A 25,109-nucleotide genomic window follows, 5' to 3' on the forward strand; every position below is an offset into this window, starting at 1 on the left:
AATAAGTGGTCGCAATTTGCAACCGAAATAGTCACAGAATACATGTAGTGTCAAATCTGCAACCGAAATAGCGACCAACTGAATTATTAATGATTTTAGTTAGTTTTGCAACCGAATCAGCGACCGAAGTTGAGAGTGACAAAATAACTGGTCGCTAAAGTGGTGACTGTTTTGAATAAATTGGAAAAATATATTTGCAACCGAATTAGCCACAGATTATGTTTCTTTTTTAGCCATCGATTTTAATTCGGTTGCTAAATATTATTGTTTATTTTCTGCAACCGAATTAGTCACCGAAAATGTTTATTGTTTAGCCACAAATTTTCCTTTGGTCGCTAAATATAATTGTTTATTTTTGCCACCGAATCAGCCACCAAATTTATTTAGTTTTTAGCCACCAATTTGTTTGTGGTCGCTAAATATAATTGTTTATTTTCTTTACCAAATCAGCCACCAAATAAATATATTTTTTAGCCACTGAATTCTTTTGGTCGCTAAATATAATTATTTATTTTATTACTACTACTAATAATAATAATAATTCATTTTTATTTTAAAAAAATATACAAGGATAACACTTTATATATTCATGAGTGATATGAGTTTGTAGTTTCTTAAATTTAAATAAAATTAATGTTATATTATTTTAAAAATATCAACTCAAATAAAAATTATAAATAAAATTACATAACAAAAAATTATTATTAATAAAATTAATTCTTTTAAAAAAAATTAGGCCACATAATTATTATTATTGTTTAGAAAATAATTAGATATTAAAATATCTTTTTATTTCAGCATTATAATTTTTTTATTACACGTAATTTCGATAACCCCATATTTCATTTTTACATATGTCTTGTCAAAATTGGACTGATCAGTTTTTGTGATCTTAATATTATATACTTCTCATCAGTTTTGTGATAGTTAATACTATATAATTTCAATATTAATATATATATATATATATATATATATTACTTGACACTATTAATTAATATTATTCATAATTATTAATTCAGGTTCATTAATATGTTGGGTATATGATCAAATATTCATTAATAAATATAAGCTGCCATTAATTAATCAATATATTAATTAATATTATTTTAAATTTAGTTAGTATTTTATTAGTATCTATAAATTAGTAATACCAATATACTTATATAAAAGTATAAGTATATTAAAAATAAAATTAGAAATATATGATTAAATATAATAGTTTGTATTAAATATACAAGCAAATTTTTCATCTACAATGATATGATACATTTAGTTATTTCCGATTGTATGAAGTGTTATTTATAATTTATATTTACATTTTTTATTTATTAGTGACAAATTTGTATGCAATTTGATCCGCTAGCTTGAAGTTATTTGTAATATAACTTATTTTCTTAACTTAAATACAATGGGCAGTAGGGTATATGCTAAATTCCACTTCCGACACTGTAATTTCTCCATTATTGTTTATGCCACATAAACAAAGTTAAATTAATTTATTAAAACTTTTTGTAAAATTAATAATTTATATTTAGAAAAATAATTTTATTTTTCATACACAACTTACTACTTTTAATCCATTTTTTTAATTATTTTTGTTAATTTATAAAACTGAAATTTGAAATTATATATGAAAAATTCAAATTCAAATTCAAATTTATTTAAAAAACTGAATTTGTGTGTCATAAATTATTGAATATTATTATTATTATTATTTTTAAAAAAAAATTCTTATTCTTCTTCAAGTTTCAGTATAGATTTGGTGTTGACTTTTAGGGCATTGAAGAACCATTGGAGAAGTAGGAGGAAGTTGTAGGTGGTGGTTGTGGTGCGAACGAAGGTGCGAGAGGAGGAGGAGGAAGCTGCGGGTGGAAGGCGTCGCAAACGGAGACGAACGGAGGTGCGAGCGGAGGCACAAGCGGAGGCGAATGGAGACGCGAACGGAGGTGTGAGCAGAGGCGTGAACAGAGGCGCAAAGGAAGGTCTGCAAGTATTTCACTTGTCTTCTGCATTTTCTTATACTTACATACATACATTCCTAGAGCTTCAATAAACCCAATTAGAATGTATAAGCACGTCAGAATCTATCAATAGATTCCAATTTCATAATAGATCTCAGAGATGAAGTAGATTCAGCAGCTCTGTTGTGAATTGGGGATTCTTTTTGTGTTTTTTCTTTGCATATGGTATCTGGTTTTATGTGGAACTTGTTGCCATGTAATGTAAATTTTTTCTGTAATCAAATTGATTCAGTCCAGCTTCATTGAACCAATTGCTTTCTGTTTGTTGTTAATTCAAAACCCTCTCAATCAATCGAAGAATTTGTCAAGTTTGTAATTTTGATTAACTTATCTGTATTGTGCCAATATAAGAGTTTTTGTATTGTCAGAAATCATCATTAGAACGATTTCTTGATACATGGCAGTTTGTGATTAGATGACAGTGTAAGTGCAAATATTGTTTATTCATAAAATTGTTATAATAGAGCATATATCAAGGAGAAGAAAGCATCTTGAAAGGAATATGATTACACACAAAAGTTAAATAAAGAACTGAGAATAAATTGTAATGCTCCAAAGTGTCTAAAAAGAGGTTTTAGTTGATGAAATTTCCCTACACCAAATTATTCTGTGAGGCTTTAGAATTTCTTTTATCAAGTAGGCATGATCAGATATAGCAAAAGAGTTCCTACTCCAAGCACAATTATAACAATGTGGACCCACAATCACATGCGTTCATCAGTAGTTGCCATTGTCCATCATATCAAAAAGGAAAAGTAAACATTTAGTGAAATTTTGGAATAAGGTTGCAGTGTAAAGCAAACCTGTATACTGGTATGGGGCATAGGTTGCCTTGTTTTCTTCTCCTGCAAGACCTTCTGGCGGCTTTCGTAAAACTCAAAGTCATCCAATATGGAAGTTCTTGCCACATAGTTCTTGAAAATGTTGAGTATTTCAACACCTTGGGGAAAGTTCACTTGAAAGAAGAAAAACATAGATGACATGAGTAAGCACACAGGATAAATAACCAAGTCTTTCTCAGTGGATTGTGCTGGTTTACAATGAAATGCAAAATGCAAACCTCTTGTGTGTCTCTACTATTTGTGACGGGCTTGTGATCATTATTCTCAAGTATTATGTGTCGTAGTTGAGGATTTGGAACATCCTTTATAATGTGCCATTTGACCTGAACATAAACATCTAGCAGTAAGATATTGAGAAACACAGTTATCAATCTTAGAAAACACATAAGCAAATAAACATGGATGCGGGGAATCTTAAGTTTTTGAGACAGAACCAAATGGCGTACCGAAAAGAAAAGGAACACAGGGCACTTGCATCCTTTATCTTCCATTCTCTTTTGTGCATCCTGATATGCACCATCCAACCTCTTGTTCCCATTAGGAGTACTTGCCCACACGTTGTATTTGATGCTCTTGTGGATATCCTCTTCATTGTATGATTTGATGACAAAGAAAAGTGCATGGTCATATTTGGTTGGAAAATCAGGAAGGTTGTATTGATCTGTCCTGATTTTGCTGGTAACATTTCCACTCCCACCTAGGGCCAAGTTTCTCACATAATTAGCACCAGACACTAATGCACCTTTTGCATTAGCTGTTCTAGGACCTTGATTCTGCTCATTAAGAGAATCATTGACCTTGTTTTTGTTTTTCAACTTATCAGTACTAACATAGGTACTGAACAAATTAAGGTACAAAAAAGTGTTGAATCAAACAATTTGGTCTTATGATTGATTAATGGTAGTTTTCCCATCTGGATGTGCTTAGCAGTTGTGTTTTGATTTGGTGAAGCTTACTTGGTGGAGGAAACATCTACATTTGCCTCATTTTATTATCCTGATCATGTTGAAATAAGAAGGACTAGGATCCCTCGTAATCTTGAAGTAGGCGAGGGTTCTTCACGTGCTCCTCCTATTTCAATTTTCAATTATCCAGGAAGAGAAATCGGAAAATGCATGACATATTATCTAAATCAAAAAGACTTTGATGCTGCCCAATTGTATGTTCTTCAAAACTGTGAAGAGGTTCAATCATACTTTGAGTAAGACAATGTTCACTCATTTGAAAAGAAAGTTAATTATGTTGCATGAGGTTTGAATAATCAATTTCTTTGTTGCAGTATTTATGTTGAATATTTAAGAGAGATTAGTCTTACTGCTTCAGACGCTCAAATTGGCCAATACATTTCATCCTAATTTGCTACATGGTTCAAACAATATGTATGTTTTTAATTTGCCTTTTATACAAATTTTACTTTTAGATAGACGATGTGTAATTTATAATCTTTTGTTTAGGTTCTAAATCCAGAAAATAATATTGAAGATCCATTATTGGTTAACTTAGCATGGGGTCCTAAGAGAAAAGTTCAATCATGGTCTATCTATGTTATCAATGGATACAAATTTCACACTGTTCTTTGGAGTGAAGGCATGAATTCCACTAACTATGGTGTTTATGTACGAGGAACCAATGGTCAATCAGAGTCAGATTTTTATGGAATATTGTCTAATATTATTCAATTGGAGTATACTGGCTTTCCAATAATGAATGTAGTTCTCTTCCAGTGTGAATGGTTTGAGAAATACTCATAATATAGGAACCAAAGTAGATAAGAACTATGGGATCGTTCAAGTAAAAGAATCACGGAGATATAATAAAGCATATGATCCATTCATATTTGCCCAACAAGCAGAGCAAGTTTATTACACCAAATATCCAGAGGGACACCAAGGTTGGTTGGGAGTAATTAAAACAAAAGCTCGTATTAGAATCATTAATAACACAGTAAGTGAGGTTGAGCATGACACTCCATACCAAGATGATGAGCTTCTACAACTTGAAGTAGTGCTACATGTTGATCCAGAATTCATTCATGATTCTCTTGTTGATGTTGATGGGGGGAGAAGAAGTAGATATACAATTACTAAATGAAACAAACATAGATGAACAATACGAGGAGGAATACATTTCAAGTGAGGATAACATTGAGAGTGATTTCAGTGACACAGATACCTCTTCGGTAATTCATACATTAAAATTGATTGTATACCTTGTCCAAATTATGTTTAACATTAATTTTATTGTGGTTTCCCATAATTGTAGTGAATAACAGGGTAGATAACTGACATATTTGGTTGTAGAAAACACAATCAGGTTTGAGTCTTTTGATCATGATTACTTTATTTGTTTATTCAAAATTGATTGATCCACTTTGATTATTGTATTAATTACATTTTATATATGTAATATTTTTTACTTGCATATGACACCAAGGGGTAGAGGTGGTGATCGTAGACCACCTAATCGTGGTGGTCGAGGTGTTCGTGTTGATGATATATCTTTACCCAATACCAACATTCCCCCTTCGTTTGTTCTTCCAACAACTATGGAGTCTACACATCCTATTTATGAAGGAGTCGCCCCACTTCCTACACTTCACGGACAAGATATTGAACATCATGTAGGAGAATCAAATCCTACTACCTTTTCTACAGAGCCAACTATGAATCAACCTTCACCGATACAAGACTCTCTTACACCTGACAATGAGTATGGCAATGTAGTTGATCAAAGACCCTGGCTTCATGCAGAAAGAGGAGAGTAAGTATATTTTAATCTAATTGTAATTCGTAAATATGATCTAATTTTCATATATCATTTTGACAATATGTTTTGAACATAGTTTTTCACCTGCAAATGGACCTTCCAATGTAATCTCACGAATCATCAAGCAAAAATATGATGAACCTAGTCCCACTTGGAAGAAGGTTCGTCTTGAGCTTAGAGATAGATGGTTTGGAGAGTTCAAGGTAATTTGAGTTATGATTACATTTAAAATGATATTTTATTTTTCTACAATGTTTATTTTCTAATTTATTTTACATGCAGAAAGAGTATAGGTGGGATATGGAACAAGACCAACTCATTAGATCCATTTTTGATACAAAAGCCTCCCGTATCTTTAAAAATGCTATGAGTAAAGTTAGGCATGGTCAAGATAAGGGGACCTGGATTCCACAACTTGTTTGAGCAACCTTGGACCAACATTGGAGTTCTACATAATTCCAGAATAAGAGTGCTATTGCCAAGGCGAATCGGGCTGTTGAGAAGGGAGCCTCAGTCTACTGTGGTGGTTCCATATCTACCGCAACTCACTTTGAGAAAATGGTAATATTATTATATTTCTTCTCTTTCTATATTTAATTTAAATACAATCTATTATATCTTTTTATTGAATTTATGTAGACTAAAGAGCTTGAACGACAACCAACTGCTTGAGAGGTTGTAGAGAGAACAAAGAAATTGAAGACTGGACAATGGGTCAATGACAAGACTTGCGACCTTGCGGTATGTTTAAAATTTGTTATGGTTTAATTTTTACTATATGTTTTCTTCGCAATAATCAATTTGACTTCATTTTCAGGAGAAATATAAGAAACGTCGAGAAGAAGCCCAACAACAGCAAATGCTTGAAAGCGCATCTTCGCAAAACTCTCATGTTGCCTCTATTGATGACAATGAAATATACATTGATGTTGTTGGAAGTGGAAATAAAAAAGGGAATGTCTATGGTCTTGGTGTATTGAGCAAAAGGTTTAATAGTTCAACAAGTGCTCACTCTGCTGCAAGTCAAGCTCCAGTAGTCCATCAAATAGAAGAAATGAGTGAGATTATTCAAAAGCTAAATGATGAACTTATGACAAAACGTGTCAAGGAGCGGACACTTGAAGAAAAGATGAAGCTATTGATGAAAACTCATGAAGAGCAAAGTGAACGCATGCGCAAACAAGATGAGAAGATGCAACTCATCCTACAACACATTCAAATGAATAATCCCGCATCAGGCTCTTCAGATCCTACTACCAGTGGACATCATAAAGGAGACCAAAGTAGAGATGACAATTCAGAAGAAGATTAGTTATATGTTGAATTATATCATAGATTTGACTCTTTTAACTAGTTTTCAACAGTTTTAGTTGTGTAGTATGATTTACCTTTAATTTGAGCACAACTTCTTCTTAAACTATGTATTTGAAGTTCATTACAATTTAGCTTGATTGAATTTTGAGTATCTCTATAAGCAGGTCTAATTTTTTTTATAAAATGGTCAAAATACCATTTTAAATAGGTATTAATAATACAAATAAAAATAGCCACCGAAATCAAATTTGTCGCTGTAGAAGTCTCCATTTAGCCACCAAAATAGTCACCAAAAGATTTCTCTGATTTAGCCACCGAAATTTGGGTAGCTAATTTGGGTTTTGAATTTCTGTGACCAAATTTTCTGCGACCGATTTAGTCACCGAAATTTCGGTTGCTAATTTGGTTTTCGAATTTTGGTGACTAAATTTATCTGCGACAAATTTAGTTTCTAACTTTTGGTGACCAAATTCCCTGCGACCGATTTAGCCACCGAAATTTCGGTTGCAAATTAGCGACCACTTTATAATTCGGTCGTTAACGGCTTTGCGACTAGGGTTTTCACTTCCATCTTTATTTGGTGACTGTTTCGGTCGCAGATATGATTAGCGACCGATTATAGTGATTTTAGCGACTGAATTTGGTGATAGCTAAAAGTGATTTTTTTTGTAGTGATCCTAGGCTAGAAGATCTGAATGTGGAGGAGATGTGGTCGAATATTCAATTTCTTTTGCAGGGATATTGTATGTTTATATATTGTATTGTTTGTTTATATATTATTTAAACTTGTAGAAATATTAGATTTTGATGGTTTAGTATTTAAGAGTTGTTTTTTTTGTTGTTAAATAGACTTTTGAATGTCGTGGATCGCGTTTTGAATGATGCTGTATGATGAAAATGGTATGAAATTGAATTCATACATTTGGAATAATGTATGGACTGGTGTTTGTTGTGTACTAAGTATTGATGCTTATGTGGTAACACAGATCTCCGAGCTTCACTGATGATCTAAGTCACATAAACTAAGATATGATCCTTTCTCTTAGATTCATTGGTAATATTTGGATCAAATGTTAGTATCTGGTAGGACTTACTTAATACGGGTCTTCCGTAAGGCGTTGTTATTTTGTTTGTTGAATATCCTGGATGTGTAGATCCATGTGAGATCAATGTGATTATTTTATGTTGGAATTTAAAGAAGATTGAATAATTCGAATATTGATTCATGTAATTTTTCTCTTTTGATTTAATTGTGTATATTATAAAATTTTATTTTCACTAATTTACCCTTACTTTTCTTGTTGTTTTTGAACTATGATGACAGTACTATGTACACGAGTAGATGATCATGTAGATACAAGAGTCTATAAGGCTTTAGAATCTCGTTTTAAGTTATGAATTGTAAACATTTATATTTTTATAAGTCCTATCATGCATTAGGAACCTTTTGAAATACTCTAAACTTATATAATATATTGAAATTTTATTAATAATTAATTGTATTTAGGGTTTAGGGTTTACATAAAAAAAAAATACTTTTCATTATATATATATATATATATATATATATATATATTTCCATACGAGAATTACATTCAATTCAGAAATATGATTTTCTAAAGAGAACTTTCAGGATTTGAAAAACATACACTCTTCTTACAAATGTCAGGGTTTAGGGTATTGCCATAAAAAGAAAATGTCAGGGTTTATAATCTCCAAGCTTCAAAATTATTACAAGGGATTTTAAAATTCTACAAAAGTACAATTATTAAGGGAGATAGAAATTTTTTCGTGTCTTCTGCTTTTTCTAAGTGGAGACACACGTAAAATTTCAATTAAGTTAAGAAACTAAGAGAAGTAAATTTTTTTAAAAATAGTCTTTTAATTTAATTTAATTTAATTTAATGATGAACTATTTTTTCCTCTCATCTTGATCGTTCAATAAATAAGGTAATCAATAATCTGTAAATAAAATATCTAAAAAATCTAAATCTCATTAATAGATCATTGTTGAAAAAAAACCCCACATAAACTTTTTTTCTATTTAAAGATATTGTTCAACCAAAAGTTGAATATTTTTTCAATAAAACCTTGTGGACCCCACATCAACTAATTTTTTCCTTGATAGATCTACCAACTAATATTGCAGCTATCTTGAAAGACTTTAAAAGTACAGCAATTGGGTATTAAGATAGGTGTATGTATCTATTTCTACACCTTTCACTCACACTTTGCATTATTCTTACAAAGAACCAAACAAAACCAGAATGGGTTCACAAACCCCACAACCAAACAAAACCAGAATGGGTTCTCAAACCCCACAACCAAACCTTACTCTGCCTTTCAAAACCCGAGTTGCGTTATCCTTTCTCAGTGCCGTAACGGATTTTGCGCGTCGCTCTGACGGCACCGTTAAACGCGGTTTCATGAACTTCTTCAATTATAAGTCCCAACCCAAAGCCAAATCCGTTAACGGCGTTTCTACTAAAGACGTCACCGTTGACGCCAACAGAAACCTCTGGTTTCGTGTCTTCACACCCACCGCCTCCTCCGCCAACGGAGTTGTTCCCGTCGTCGTTTTCTTCCACGGCGGCGGCTTTGCTTTCCTCTCGCCGGACTCCTATGTTTACGACGCCGTGTGCCGGCGATTCTGCCGCCGAATACCCGCCGTCGTTGTCTCCGTGAACTATCGCCTCGCGCCGGAGCACCGGTGCCCTTCGCAATACGACGACGGCGAGGACGTCCTAAAGTTCCTCGCCGAGAATCCCGCGGTGCTGCCGGAAAACGCTGACTTGTCAAAGTGCTTCCTCGCCGGCGACAGCGCCGGCGCGAATCTGGCTCACCACGTGGCGGTTCGGGTCGCCAAGTCGGGGATCCGGAATGTTCGAGTCGTCGGGTTGGTTTCCATTCAGCCGTGGTTTGGGGGAGAGGAGCGTACTGCGGCGGAGGTGAGACTCGAGGGGGCTCCAACGGTGTCGACGGCAAGAACCGATTGGCTGTGGAAGGCGTTTTTGCCGGATGGGTCCGATCGCGATCACTGGGCGGTAAATGTGAGTGGAGCGAATTCGGAGGATTTGTCGGGTCTGGATTACCCGGATAGCCTTGTTTTTGTGGGTGGGTTTGACCCGTTACAGGATTGGCAAAGAAGATATTATGAGTGGTTGAAAAATTCAGGGAAAAATGCAGAATTGATTGAATATGAAACCATGATTCATGCATTTTACATTTTCCCTGAATTGCCAGAATCATCTCAATTGATCTCACAGGTTAAAGATTTCATCACCAACACAATCTCTAATTTGAATTCATCACTGTTGAGTGCAAATATTTAAGATTTCATCACCTAAACATATTTCTATTTGTATTTCTAAAACTTTATTATTGGATTCTTCTTTAATGTTGTGATGATGATTGGGTGTGTTTTTTATTAGTGTACTTGACACTTTGAATCTTTATAAATGAAAAATGATTTTTTTAAGTCAATTATCCATTAGTTTTTATTAAATAAATTGTCTTTTATGTACAATGCTTATTAGTTTAGTGTGGTTTTTTTTATTAAAATGTTTATCTAGTCGTTACGTTACTAAAAAAGTATTTTTAAAAAGATATAAGATTTGAAACTAAATTTAGGTTAAAAAGTTAATTGCACATAGAAAAGGTATTACCACTTTTGGATATTCTTAACACTATTATTACCTTTGATTAAACGGATTAAACATGTAATATGAATGTAATTTGTAAATTTTTATTTCCTCTCTTAAGTTATTAAATTTAAATTATTTAAATTTTATAAAAATGTTCATTTGGATTTAATAAAAATAATTTCTATTCATAATGAAAAAACCTAGAACTAACTTTTTTGTGTAAAAAGAATATGATGCATATTAAATATTTCTAGTTTTAAATTTTTAAATTTTTAAAATTTTAATGAGATTTTATATTTTTATATTTTTAGAAATAAGATACTGTAAAAGATTATATTTAATATATTTATAAACCATATAATTAACAAAAACTAGTGTGAATTATACATTAATATTATATATTATTACTTGAATTTTATTTAAAACATAATTAATTAAAAAAAATTATTACATTATTTAGGATTTAGAGTTCATGATTTAGGATTTAATATATTTAAATAATTTTTTAATAACATATATAAATTTATCCTTTATTATTCATTTAATTATATTAAATAAAAGAAATTAAGATATTTTTTATTTTGTGTATATTTTTAAAACTTTTTCAAATGAATATTTTCTTTTTATTTTGTTATTTTTAAGTTTTTATATTTTTAATTTTAGTTAATTACTCCAAAAAAAAATTGTTTATACTTACTATTAGAACAAATAAATAAGTATGATATGTATTATTTGAAAATTACAAATTACTATTTTTAACAATTAAAACAATTTTATAAGAATTATCCGTGAAAAACTAAAAGGAATATCTAAGTACTCAAAATAATACACAATATAAACAAGTTTTTAAAAAAAATATCAAACATCTTATTAAGTTTCTAAATTAATACAAAATCATTTCATGATATATTTTTCATCAAATATTTTATAGATAAAAAAAGAGAGCATATGCATGCAAGAGTTTGGAGTGATAAAAAAATGAAAATATTATTTCTCTAGTAACAAGGATTGTTAATATTATTTTTCTAGTAACAAGGATTGTTACACCATCATGACCAAATAAGTAAAAAAGTACTCTCTCTGATAACATAAATCATATCAAAACAATAACCTAATGGTCTTAAATGTATTTCTTGAACATGTGTACTTACATTTTGATACAGTGCATCACTATTGTCGGTTTTGTGATCATGAGGAAGGTTCATCATTTTTTAAACAACGTAAACAAAAAAAGACAAACAATAAAGTGACAATGACCAAAACTTTTGAATATATAAGATATATCTTTGCCAATTTTTTTGAAGAAACCAGATATGAACTTGTGATGTTCCTATAGGACATCACTACAATACTGAAGAAGTCTACGATGGTGCCCATCAACCAAGTTTGTGGTTGTCAAAACTACTCTTGAGAAAAAAAAAAAGAATACCCATACTCTTGGTGGACGGCTTTGTACCGTAAAAAAATGTTAATGAGACAGTTAGATGCAATGAAAGAAAGTTACATATTTATTTAATTATATATTAGTTTAAAAAGAGAGAGGTGAAGATGAAGTTAATATAGTGCATGCATTTAATGATATTTTGAGAAGAAATTTTTTTCATAGTTATTGTTGTTATAAGCTTGATTTTATTTACAAGGTAATCATTTTAAATAAAAAATGTTTTAGTACAACATGAGTGATTATTTAGAATCCTCACTCTAAAATGTATGAACATATTTTTTATTTTATAATTAATAAAATAAATATTAATAATATTAATTTTTTAAAAATATTTTATTTATAATTATGTACTAATCAACTACATATGTTACATTATTATAATAACAACAAATTGTGAAACAACCAAATTATCAATCAATATATATTATTGATTTTTTTTCTTTGAAATGTGGCAATTACCATGTCAATAAAATAATGTATTTATTTATGATATATTTAGTTATTTGGGTCATTCTAATTGATAGGCCAATAATATACTCTCTTTTTTTTAATAGGAAAGTTAGTATAATCTGATATATTTTATTCAAATTTAGAATAGATTTAAATTAAAAAAATTCACAAGATTTATTCTCAGTATATATATATATATATATATATATATAAATAATATTTTACCACATAATAACACCTTAAAATATATGTTTCTACAGTTATAAAGTTGAGATTATTTTGTTACTTTAATTTATAAATATGCATAATTATATATTGATTACCTATTCATTACTTTGTATATTTTGATTTGAATTGATATATACTATATATTATTCATATTATTTCATATCATATTAAAATTAATATTATTTTAAATGAAATAATTAGCTAGATTGTGAACAACAAATAATTCTTTGTAAAATATTCATCATTATTATTATTTTATTATTATAAATTGAAAACATTAGTATTAAAAAAAATTAACTTATGTCATTTTAGTATGTTTAGATTTTTTTTTCATATTACTTACTTCATCTTATTATTTTTGATATTTTTGTTTAATGTTATTGTTTTTTTTTTATAGTTTCACCTTTATAAATTATTTGCGTAAAATAAAATAACCTCTAAGTACACAAAACAACATAATATATATAAAAAAAACACACAAATAATCAAACATCTAATTCAAGTTTTAAATTAATAACAAATCATTTCATTTCATGATATATTTATTCTCAAGAACTTGATAATAAAAAGGAAAGAGAGCACATGTACACCAGAGTTTAAAATGATAAAAAAGAATTGAAATTATTATTTCTTTAGTAACAATGAGTGTTACAAAATCATGATCAAATAAATATAAAACTAATATCACAAATAAGATAAATCATATTAAAACAATAACCTAATGGTCCTAAATATATTTATTGAAAGTGTGCACTTATATTTTGATGCAGTGCATCACTCTTGTGGTTGTGAGGAAGGTTCATCCATTTTGAAGTAATATAACCAAAGCAAGAAATTCAATATGGTGACCATGATCAGAAACGAAAAGATGATAATTAAAATAATTAATATATCATTGCCAACATAATGATGTTTCTTAAGCACATTGGGGACATTAGGGAAATTAGGGACATTGGGGACAAAAGGGACATTGGGAACAAAAGGGACATTAGGGACTAAAGGGACATTAGGAACATCATCCTGAAGAAGTATACGGTGATGCCCATAAACCATGTTAGTGGCTGCCAAAACTGTCGCTGAGAACAAAAAGAGAATGGACATTCTCTTGGTAAGTGACTTTGTGCACATCATTTTGTATGGAGAAGATTTTGTTGGTAGAATTAACTTTGAACACCTTAGAAAAAATGTTAATGAAAGAATTAGTTGTGATAGAAAAGAGTTGCATATTTTGTTTATTTATATATTAGTTTCAGAGAAGAGAGGTGAAAAGGGAATGAATGTAGTGCATGCATGCAGTTAATGATCATTATGAGAGGAAAAATTATTATTGTTGTTGCTTGATTTTGTCCCCAATTACATAATAATCATTTTAAATGAGAAATGATTTAGGAGAACATGTGTGATTATTTAAAATCCTCACTCTATCAGAAAAATATATGAACATATTTTTTTAATAATTAATACAAAAAATATTAATAATTACATTTTTTAAAAGATTTTATTTATAATTATGTAGTAATCAACTACATATTTTACATTATTATAATAAAAAAACTGTGAAATAAGCAAATTATCAATCAATAATATTGTTTTTTCTTTGAAATGTGACATTATTATAATATATTATAATAATAAAAAATTGTGACAGTTTGAAATATGAGAGAACTTGTTTATTTAACTTTTTTTTATAATTCTTAAAATTAACTGGATTGATTAAATCATAATTTTACAGATAAATTTTATTTTAAATTGTATAGCAATTAATTTATTAAAAAAATTTAAATCATTTTTTATAATTACCATAATCAATTACCACGTCAATAAAATAATGTATTTATTTATAATCAATTGCTAGGCCAATAATATATTTTTTTAATTGGAAAGTTACTATAATCTGATATATTTTATTCAAATTTATAATAAATTAAAATTAAAATTTTCGCAAGATTCATTCTCAAAATATATATATATATATATATATATAACACCTCTATTTAGTATGTTCCGATTGTTGAGATTGTTTTGTTACTTTAATATATAAATATACATAATTATATATTAATTACCTAGTTATTACTGTGTATATTTTAATTTGAATTGATTTAAATGAATTAATATAATTTTTTTTATAAAAGTTTTTACATTAACTAATCTCAAATAACAACACTTATCTGTCATCACTTAAAAAATTATTAAAAACAAAAAAGAAAATACAAAAACGTGGAGAACTATACCAAAATCCACATGCTAACAAATATGATACATAATAAATTATACTTATTCATGTAAAAACGAATTAATATTATTAATATATACTATATATTATTCATATTATTTCATATCATATTAAAATTAATATTTTTTTAAATAAAATAATTAGCTAGATTTTGAACAAAAAATAATGTTTTTAAATATTAATTATTATTATTATTATTATTATTATTATTATTATTATTATTATTATTATTATTATTATTATTATTATTATTATTATTATTATTATCAAATCAAAACATTAGTATTAAACAAACTTAACTTATGTCATTTTATTAAGTTTAGATTTTTTTTCGTATTACTTACTTCATCTTTTTATTTTATATATTTTTGTTTTGTGTTTTTTTTTTATATAGTTTCATCTTTATAAATTATTTGCATAACATAAAAGGAACCTCTAACTACACAAAACAATACACAATATACAAAAATAAAAATAAAAAACACACAAATAATCAAACAACTAATTCAAGTTTCCAAATTAATATTAAGTCATTTCATGATATATTTATTGTCAACAACTTCATAGACAAAAAAAAGATAGAGCAAATGTATGCAAGAGTTTGGAGTAATAAAAAAGAATTGAAAATATTATTTGTTTAGTAAAAAGGAGTGTTACACAATCATGACCAAATAAGTAGAAAACTAAACTCACTAATAAGATAAATCATGTCAAAACAATAACCTAATGGTCCTAAATATACTTATTGAACGTGTGCACTTATATTTTGATGCAGTGCATCACTCCTCTTGTGGTTGTTCTGGTTGTTGTGGTTGTGCAGAAGGTTGACCCTTTTTGAAGCAACGTAACCAAATGAAGACAACTAATAAGATGATAATGACAAAAAATACAAAGATGGTAATGTAACTAACAATGCCAAAACTATTGAATGTATGAGATATTTTTTTGAAGAAATCAGGTATGTCATGATGTTCCTCAGGCCCATCGGGGACATCAGGGAAATTAGGGACATTGGGGACAAAAGGGACATTAGGTACATCAGGAACAAAAGGGACATTAGGGACATTGGGAACAAAAGGGACATTGGGGACATTGGGGACAAAAGGAACATTAGGGACAAAAGGGACATTAGGGACAAAAGGAACATTTGGGACATTAAGGACATCACCCTGAAGAAGTTTACGGTTGTGCCCATCAACTTTGTTAGTGGCTGTCACAACTGCTATTGAGAACAAAAAAAGAATGCACATGCTCTTGGTGAGTGGTTTTGTCGACATCATTTTGTATGGAAAAGATTTTGTTGGAATAATTAACTTGAACACCGTAGAAAAATGCTAATGAAAGAGTTAGTTGTGATAGGAAAAAGTTGCATATTTTGTTTATTTATATATTAGTTTCATAGAAGAGAGATGAAGAACGAATCAATGAAGTGTATGCATGCAATTAATGATCATTATGAGAGAGAAAAACTATTGTTGTTGTTGTTTGATTTTGTCCCCAGTTACATGATAATCATTTTAAATGAGAAATTGTTCTGTATAACATGTGTTATTATTTAGTGCACTCAGAATCTCTATAAAAAAATGTAACCATATATCATCTTTTTATAATTAATACAAAAAATATAAAGATATATTAATAATATTACATTTTAAAAAAATATTTGTAATTATCTATTAGATTCAGAGAAGAGAGGTGAAGAACGAATCAATATAGTGTATGCATGCAATTAATGATCATTATGAGAGAAAAAATTAGTATTGTTGTTGTTGCTTGATTTTGTCTCCAATTACATGATAATCATTTTAAATGAGAAATGATTCAGGAGAACATGTGTGATTATTTAAAATCCTCACTCTATCAGAAGAATGTACAAACATATTTTTTAATAATTAATACAAAAAATATTAATAACTACATTTTTTAAAAGATTTTATTTATAATTAGGTAGTAATCAACTACATATTTTACATTATTATCATAACAAAAAACTGTGAAATAAGCAAATTATCAATCAATATATATTATTGATTTTTTTTCTTTGAAATGTGACATTATTATAATAAAAAAAAATTGTAACATAAGCAAATTATCAATCAATATATATTATTTTTTCCTTTGAAGTGTGACATTATTATAATATATTATAATAATAAAAAATTCTGACAGTTTGAAATGTGAGGGAACTTGTTTTTTTTTATTTTTTTATAATTCTTAAAATTAACTGGATTGATTAAATCATAATTTAACATATATTTTTATTTTAAATTGTACAGTAATTAATTTATTAAAAAAATTTAAATCATTTTTTATAATTACCATAATCAATTATCAGGTCAATAAAATAATGTATTTACTTATAATCAATTGGTAGGCCAATAATATATTTTTTTAATTGGAAAGTTACTATAATCTGATATATTTTATTGAAATTTATAATAAATTTAAATTAAAAATTTCGCAAGATTCATTCTCAGTATATATATATATATATATATATATATATATATATATATTATCAAATCAAAACATTAGTATTAAACAAACTTAACTTATGTCATTTTATTAAGTTTATATTTTTTTTCGTATTACTTACTTCATTTTTTTATTTTATATATTTTTGTTTTGTGTTATTGTTTTTTTTATAGTTTCATCTTTATAAATTATTTGCATAACATAAAAGGAACCTCTAACTACACAAAACAATACACAATAATACAAAAATAAAAATAAAAAACACACAAATAATCAAAAAACTAATTCAAGTTTCCTATTAATATTAAGTCATTTCATGATATATTTATTGTCAACAACTTTATAGACAAAAAAAAAGATAGAGTAAATGTACGCAATAGTTTGGAGTAATAAAAAAGAACTGAAAATATTATTTCTTTAGTAATAAGGAGTGTTACACAATCATGACCAAAGAAGTAGAAAACTAATCTCACTAATAAGATAAATCATGTCAAAACAATAACCTAATGGTCCTAAATATATTTATTGAACGTGTGCACTTATATTTTGATGCAGTGCATCACTCCTCTTGTGGTTGTTCTGGTTGTGGTGGTTGTTGTGGTTGTGCAGAAGGTTGACCCTTTTTGAAGTAACGTAACCAAATGAAGACAACTAATAAGATGATAATGACCAAAAATACAAAGATGGTAATGTAACTAACAATACCAAAACTTTTGAATGTATGAGATATTTTTTTGAAGAAATCAGGTATGTCATGATGTTCCTCGGGCACATTGGGGTCATCAAGGAAATTAGGGACATTGGGGACAAAAGGAACAAAAGGAACATTAGGTACATCAGGAACAAAAGGGACATTAGGGACATTGGGAACAAAAGGGACATTGGGAACAAAAGGGACATTAGGGACATTTGGGACAAAAGGAACATTAGGGACAAAAGGGACATTAGGGACAAAAGGAACATTTGGGACATTAGGGACAAAAGGAACATTTGGGACATTAGGGACAAAAGGAACATTTGGGACATTAGGGACAAAAGGAACATTTGGGACATTAGGAACAAAAGGGACATCACCCTGAAGAAGTTTACGATGGTGCCCATCAACTTTGTCAGTGGCTGTCACAACTGCTATTAAGAACAAAAAGAGAATGCACATGCTCTTGGTGAGTGGTTTTCTCGACATCATTTTGTTTGGTAAAGATTTTGTTGGAATAATTAACTTGAACACCGTAGAAAAATGCTAATGAAAGAGTTAGCTGTGATAGTAAAAAGTTGTATATTTTGTTTATTTATATATTAGTTTTAGAGAAGAGAGGTAAAGAACGAATCAATGTAGTGCATGCATGCAATTAATGATCATTATGAGAAAAAAAAAACTATTGTTGTTGTTGTTGCTTGATTTTGTCCCCAATTACATGATAATCATTTTAAATGAGAAATGATTTCGTATAACATGTGTTATTATTTAGTGCACTCAGAATCTTTATAAAAAAATGTAACCATGTATCATCTTTTTATAATTAATAAAAGAAATATAAAGATATATTAATATTAATAATATTACATTTAAAAAAAATATTTGTAATTATATAATAATCAAGTATATTATTATAGTAAAAAAAAATTCTCACATAAGCAAAATACCAATAAATATACTTTATTAAAGAATTTTTTTTAAAATGTGACTGAGCTTGTTTATTTACTTTTTTTTCATAAAAACATATAACTTTCAAAATTAACTAGATTGATTAAATCACTATCTTATATATAATTTTTTTTTATTTCAAATTGTATAGCAATTAATTTTTTTTTTATTTCAAATTGTATAGCAATTAATTTATTTTTTATTTCAAATTGTATAGCAATTAATTTTTTTAAAATTTGTGAAATCAATTTATAATTACCACAATCAGTTATGACGTTAATAAAATAATGTATTTATTGATGATATTTAGTTATTCTGAACATTCTATCTAATTCTATTTGATAGTGCAATGATATACTTTTTAATTGGAAAGTTAGTATATTCTGATATATTTTATTCAAATTTATAGTAGATTAAAATTAAAATTTTCGCAAGATTTATTCTCAGTATATATATATATATATATATATAATATTTTATCACATAATTACACATTTATTTAGTATGAAGGAAGTTGAATTTTTTTGTTGCTTTAATTTATAAATATGCATAACTATATATATATTATCTAGTTATTGTTGTGTATATTTTGATTTGAATTGATTTAAATGAATTAATAAAACTAATATATACTATATATTATTCATATTTATTAAATTAAAATTAATATTATTTTAAATAAAATAATTAGCTAGATTTTGAACAAGAAATAATTATTTGTAAAATATTAATTATTATCATTATTATCAATTGAAAATATTAGTATTAATTTTTTTTTAACTTACGTCATTTTATTAAGTTTATATATTTTGTTTAGTGTTATTTTTTTTATATAGTTTCTCCTTTATCTTTTTCTTAAATAATTTTATACTCTCTAAATTTTAAAATATTTTAACATTTTTATCTTAATGTATTTCGTTAATTCTGCATATATGGTTAAAAGAGAAAAAAAAATACTATGTTATAAGAAATATGGTTTCTTTTTTCAGAGTTTAAAATTTATATATGTTTGCTTCTCTTTAAAGAATATTGTTTCTCTTACTATTTTTCACACACGTGTGTATATATATATATATATATATATATATATATATATCGTTTTCTTCTTTTATTAATATTTTTAAATAATCTTCAATATTTATTCTCTTCCAATGCTTCAAAGAAAGATATATTCTTTAGTACATAATTAAACGCTGCTTTTGTAAACTACTATCTTCTCTTTTATGTTCTTTATAATTACCATAATTAATTATCATGTCAATAAAATAATGTATTTATTTATGATATATTTTTTATTGAACATTCGAATTGATAGTTCAGTACTTATATTTTTTATATATTTTATTCAAATTTTTAGTAGATTTTAATTAAAAAAATTATAAGATTTCGCTACAAGAAATTAATAAATTAGAATCGATAAAAAAAATACGTGTAAAGAAGCAAAAGTCATTGTTGATTCGTCAACACTGTATCGATCTTTCAGTATACTCTAAAATAGTGGAAGATACTCAGTTTAAATTCCATGCACATAACAAGATCCTATATAGAAATTACATATTATAATATATTATTTATGTGTGGGCTTCACCCATGTAAATAACAACAAAAAATTAAGAGAGTCGATTTGGATGACACAAGAATAATTATTCTGTAATTTAAAAAAAATCATGTGTGGATTTGATAAAAAAACTAAAAAAAATTTAGAATTATATTAACCCACGCTTAGAATTTTTAAAAATTAAAAGAATGCTAAAAATGAGTTTTACCCATGCATGAATCGACCTTAAAAATTTAGAAAATATAAACAAAGAAAAAAAGTTAGCATGGACTTCATCAGCGCATAAGTCGATTATAAGATTTTTTTTAAAAAGTTATAATTTGGAGCAAACGAGTAAACACCTTTAAAAAATTAAAACTATCAAAATTTCAAATTGAACCCATAAAGATAAAACGATATCATATATATATATATATATATATATATATATATATATATATATATACATAAAAATATAAATACAAAAGTTTTGAAGTTTTATATAATTTAAATGTGCTATAATTTTGTATGCTTTAGACTAGATTATTTACACATATGTTTACTAAATATTTGTTTAAAACACTTGTGTAGTGTAATAGTAATTGATTAAAGATTAGTTAAGGTTATATAGATTTTGAATAGTAGAAATGGTATTTATATATAAAAAATTAAAATATAATTTCTTCTTCACCCTTTCATAGATTTATCTTGTTTTTGTCTAAGGTAAATATGTTAGGTAATTTTCTAAATTCAAATCAAAGTATTAAATGGATGTTGTCCACCTAATTATAAAACACCATGTAATTTTAAGTTTAGGGTTTTTGAGCATGGGTTATTTTTGTTTGCTTTTTACGAAAATGGGGTTCGTTTAAAAAAAATTACAAATTTAGGCAAGTCGTGCCAATTCGGCACGACTTCATATGCACAAATCGTCCCAATTAGACACGACTTTGTCATGTCCCCAACTTGGCACGACTTCTGCCACGTCATAATTTATTTATTTTTAATTTTATTGTTTATATATTGGGTAGTAAGTTATGTAATGTTAAAAATTAATTTGATACATAATTTTCTAAGAGTATTAGTTTTAAGGAACAAAAAATTGGATAATCGTGTATGAATCATGGTTGAATTGAATGAATAAATACACGAATAAATACACAATCGTGTAATTGAATTGAATTGAATGAATAAAGACCCTCTATGTATTTATTCATTCAATTCAAACATGATCCATACACGATTATCCAATTTTTTGTTCCTTAAAACTAACACTCTTAGAAAATTATGTATCAAATTAATTTTTAACATTACATAACTTATTACCCAATACATAAACAATAAAAAAAATTATGACGTGGCAGAGTCGTGTCTAATTGGGACGATTTGTGCATATGAAGTCGTGCCAAGTTGACACGACTTCAGTATGACAAGGCAGAAGTCGTGCCAAGTTTGCACGACTTCAGTATGATAGGGCAGAAGTCATGCCAAGTTTGCACGACTTCTTCAGTATGACATGGCAGAGTCGTGTTTAATTGGGACAATTTGTGCATATGAAGTTGTGCCGAATTGGCACGACTTTCCTAAATTTGTAATTTTTTTTAAAACAGACCCCATTTTGGTAAAAAGCAAAAAAAATAACTCCATCATGGTAAAAAACCCTTAAGTTTAATAATGAAGAGTTCATAGTATCATGTAGAGATTAATATGGTACACATATCTTAATTTTAAACATATGATACAAAGAAATTCAAGAATAGCATGTATTCAACACTAACAACACAACAAGTTTTTATAAGAATGTTCAATTATAAATTCATCACATATAAAAAAAGACAAAATATTTTGCCAAGATGAAGGTCAAACTATAATTCATTACTTTGAAGATAATAAAATGGTTAATAAAATACTTGGATGACGAGGTAGATGCTTGAAAATTATGTCATCGACAATTAAGGATTTGGAAAGGCAAGACAAAGGATCAGATGAAAATGCGTTGAAGGAAACAAAAGATACAATGAAGAACTTAATTGAAAGTCTTTCATGAAGAGTTTCAATGGGATTATAAAACAAATAAAAACCTTATACGGGCTACGAATCCTTTCAAAATTGAAATATACGGGCAAAACATAGTTGAGCCATAATTTGAAAACAATTGTGAGATATTTATTTCTTTTTATATTTTACCGAACTTATGTTTCTTTTTTTTTAATTTTCAAATGAAATAAGGTTTATTCTATTAATAACTTCAGAAAGCATAAACTAGCAATTTCCAATGTCTAAATTGACAACTAAATGATAGAAAGAATCTAGATTGTGCCCCTTATCAAAATTGATGATATAATGGTTTTAAATACATAAATCACGCTTTGTGTCAAATAGGACATTAGAATAGTTGAAATAACCAAGAGTGTGTGTCATGTCAAAATGGTTAGACAACCTAGATCATGCCTCATATCAAAATTGATGTTGGAAAATTTGAAAAAAAAAATATAAATCACACCTCTTATTGGAAAGAACCTTAGAATTGTTGGTTATTAATTCAGATTTTATTATTATTAATTCTGATTTTATTACCCTTAAACTAATTTACTGTTATTATTGCATTAATGGTCAGTTTACATGCATGTTAGTATTTATATTTTATAGCTTTCAGTAATTGTAATTTTATTATATAGTATTGAAGTAAATCAAATGAATAAGACGAACTCAACAATTTGCAATCTTGTGCAATTACCTTCAATCAAATTCTACAATCTTTTGTCTTCTCTTATTTCCTTCAATTAGTTCCTACAAGAATAATCGAAATAACTTACACCACACCTCTTACACCAAGTGAAAAACGTTGATTAAGATTATGATTTGTTGAAAATGATGATAAATGTTGTTGAAAATTGAAAATTAGGGGTCACAACATTTATATACATTTAAAAACATATATAAATAACAATATCAAGTAACAACTCATTCATCAAACTCTGAAAGTCTCAGCAAAATAACATCAACAATCATCATCAATCCATTTTACACAACCAATAATGATTTACAAAATAATCATGATAAAAAACGAGTCATGCAACCAATCACCATTAATACAAGATCAATAGAAGCATAATAATAATGAATAAAAAATACATTTTGAAACATGAAAAAAAATAACTAACATGCATTATAGAAAAATGTAATCACAATTACCATAACAAAGTGAAATTAGTATCAAACTCCGGTCATTTTATTTCAACACTCACGACATAACAAAGATATTAGCTTCAAATTTAAAAAACACACCACACACAATTCTATAAATGCATTTTAAAACTAAAATAAAAAATAAATCACTATGTGTTACACTGTGTTGAATGATAGAAGATTATACACACAAATCATGTATTGAAATTGTGTATAGAGTATAAAAAAACACTATATAACTCCTCTCTATATAAAAAAGAAGTTGTCGTGTAATATTGCTTTATGACATTAAACATAACTTCTTTTATTGTGAAAAACATGCGTTAGTAAAGTTCATATTCAATGTTATGTTCGAATTGACTTCCTAATACAATATGTTACGAAGAATATGTCATGATAAAATCTTCATCTTTCAATACATATTCATAGTTCTCTTATTTTTCACTTAAATCATCCTTAATGTCTTTGGTTAATGTTTCTTCATGACTATCTATTGAAGTTCCATCAACATGCCATGTATGCATATGCTATGACCAAAGAGACAAATAACTAATAAATATATGAATGTTAATAAATAAACAACTACTTGATAAGATGAAACCTTCCACTTACCTTTTCCCTTTGCAATAAAACCTTTAAACCATTTGCACAAAAATAAGGAAGTTGGAACAATGATGATAGATGCTTTGAGGTGAAACTTTTATTTCTCTAGTCTCTTTTTAATGCTTCCAAACTATGTGATTCTCCATAAATTCAACATATTGATATGAATAGGGTATTTAACTTTCGCATATGATAAAACAAATAATATATACGTATGCGATTAGAATAAAAGAGTCGTATAAATATGTGATAAAGAGGAAAATAAATATAAAAAAAAGAAATAAATTGGTAGAACAGAAAAAATCAAACTCTGAATCGAATAGATGGTAAAATAATTGTGAGAACTTTATGTAATAAACTATTATAAGATCAAGGCGTCGGGTAAATCATCTCATTAAATCATTTCATTTTTAATTATTTAAGAAAATAAGCATAAGTTAATTTATTACAAATTCAATCTTTTATAAACTATAATAAACTAATTAACATTTTCTTTCAAATATTTAATTAAAATTAGTTTATTCTTGTTATCATAGTAACTATATCTTGAATGTTGCCAAATATATTAAACATAAATTAGTGATTTGACCTTTATATAATTAATAAAAAAACTGTATAATAAATATTAGAATATTATGGTATAAGAATATGTTCCTACCGTTGACCTGAAACGTCTTCATGCGTCTACATCGCTCTCACATCCAAAAATTTT

At 27.5% G+C, this 25,109-nt stretch overlaps 3 protein-coding genes across 3 annotated transcripts; 2 read left to right on the top strand and 1 right to left on the bottom strand.

Annotated features, from left to right (window-relative positions):
* Positions 1-2,369: 2,369 nt before the first annotated feature.
* LOC137838877 (YTH domain-containing protein ECT2-like) lies at positions 2,370-4,896 on the bottom strand. The gene is made up of 2 exons (XM_068648090.1): positions 4,841-4,896; positions 2,370-3,703 (listed from the first exon to the last, which is right to left on the bottom strand). Exons 1-2 carry the CDS (start codon positions 4,894-4,896, stop codon positions 2,977-2,979), a joined length of 783 nt encoding a protein of 260 aa, XP_068504191.1. The 3' UTR covers positions 2,370-2,976.
* Positions 4,897-5,273: 377 nt separating this feature from the next.
* Positions 5,274-6,944, top strand: LOC137838878 (uncharacterized). Its single transcript, XM_068648091.1, has 5 exons — positions 5,274-5,626; positions 5,709-5,835; positions 5,915-6,049; positions 6,095-6,193; positions 6,450-6,944. The coding sequence occupies exons 1-5, from the start codon at positions 5,289-5,291 to the stop codon at positions 6,942-6,944; spliced, it is 1,194 nt and encodes a 397-aa protein (XP_068504192.1). The 5' UTR covers positions 5,274-5,288.
* A 2,180-nt stretch (positions 6,945-9,124) lies between these two features.
* On the top strand, positions 9,125-10,429 carry LOC137837774 (probable carboxylesterase 18). The gene has a single exon (XM_068646896.1). The coding sequence runs from the start codon at positions 9,214-9,216 to the stop codon at positions 10,276-10,278; it is 1,065 nt and encodes a 354-aa protein (XP_068502997.1). The 5' UTR covers positions 9,125-9,213; the 3' UTR covers positions 10,279-10,429.
* Positions 10,430-25,109: the final 14,680 nt, after the last annotated feature.

This window comes from Phaseolus vulgaris, chromosome 4 (assembly GCF_000499845.2).
Source record: "Phaseolus vulgaris cultivar G19833 chromosome 4, P. vulgaris v2.0, whole genome shotgun sequence".
In the NCBI taxonomy this organism is placed as follows: domain Eukaryota; kingdom Viridiplantae; phylum Streptophyta; class Magnoliopsida; order Fabales; family Fabaceae; genus Phaseolus; species Phaseolus vulgaris.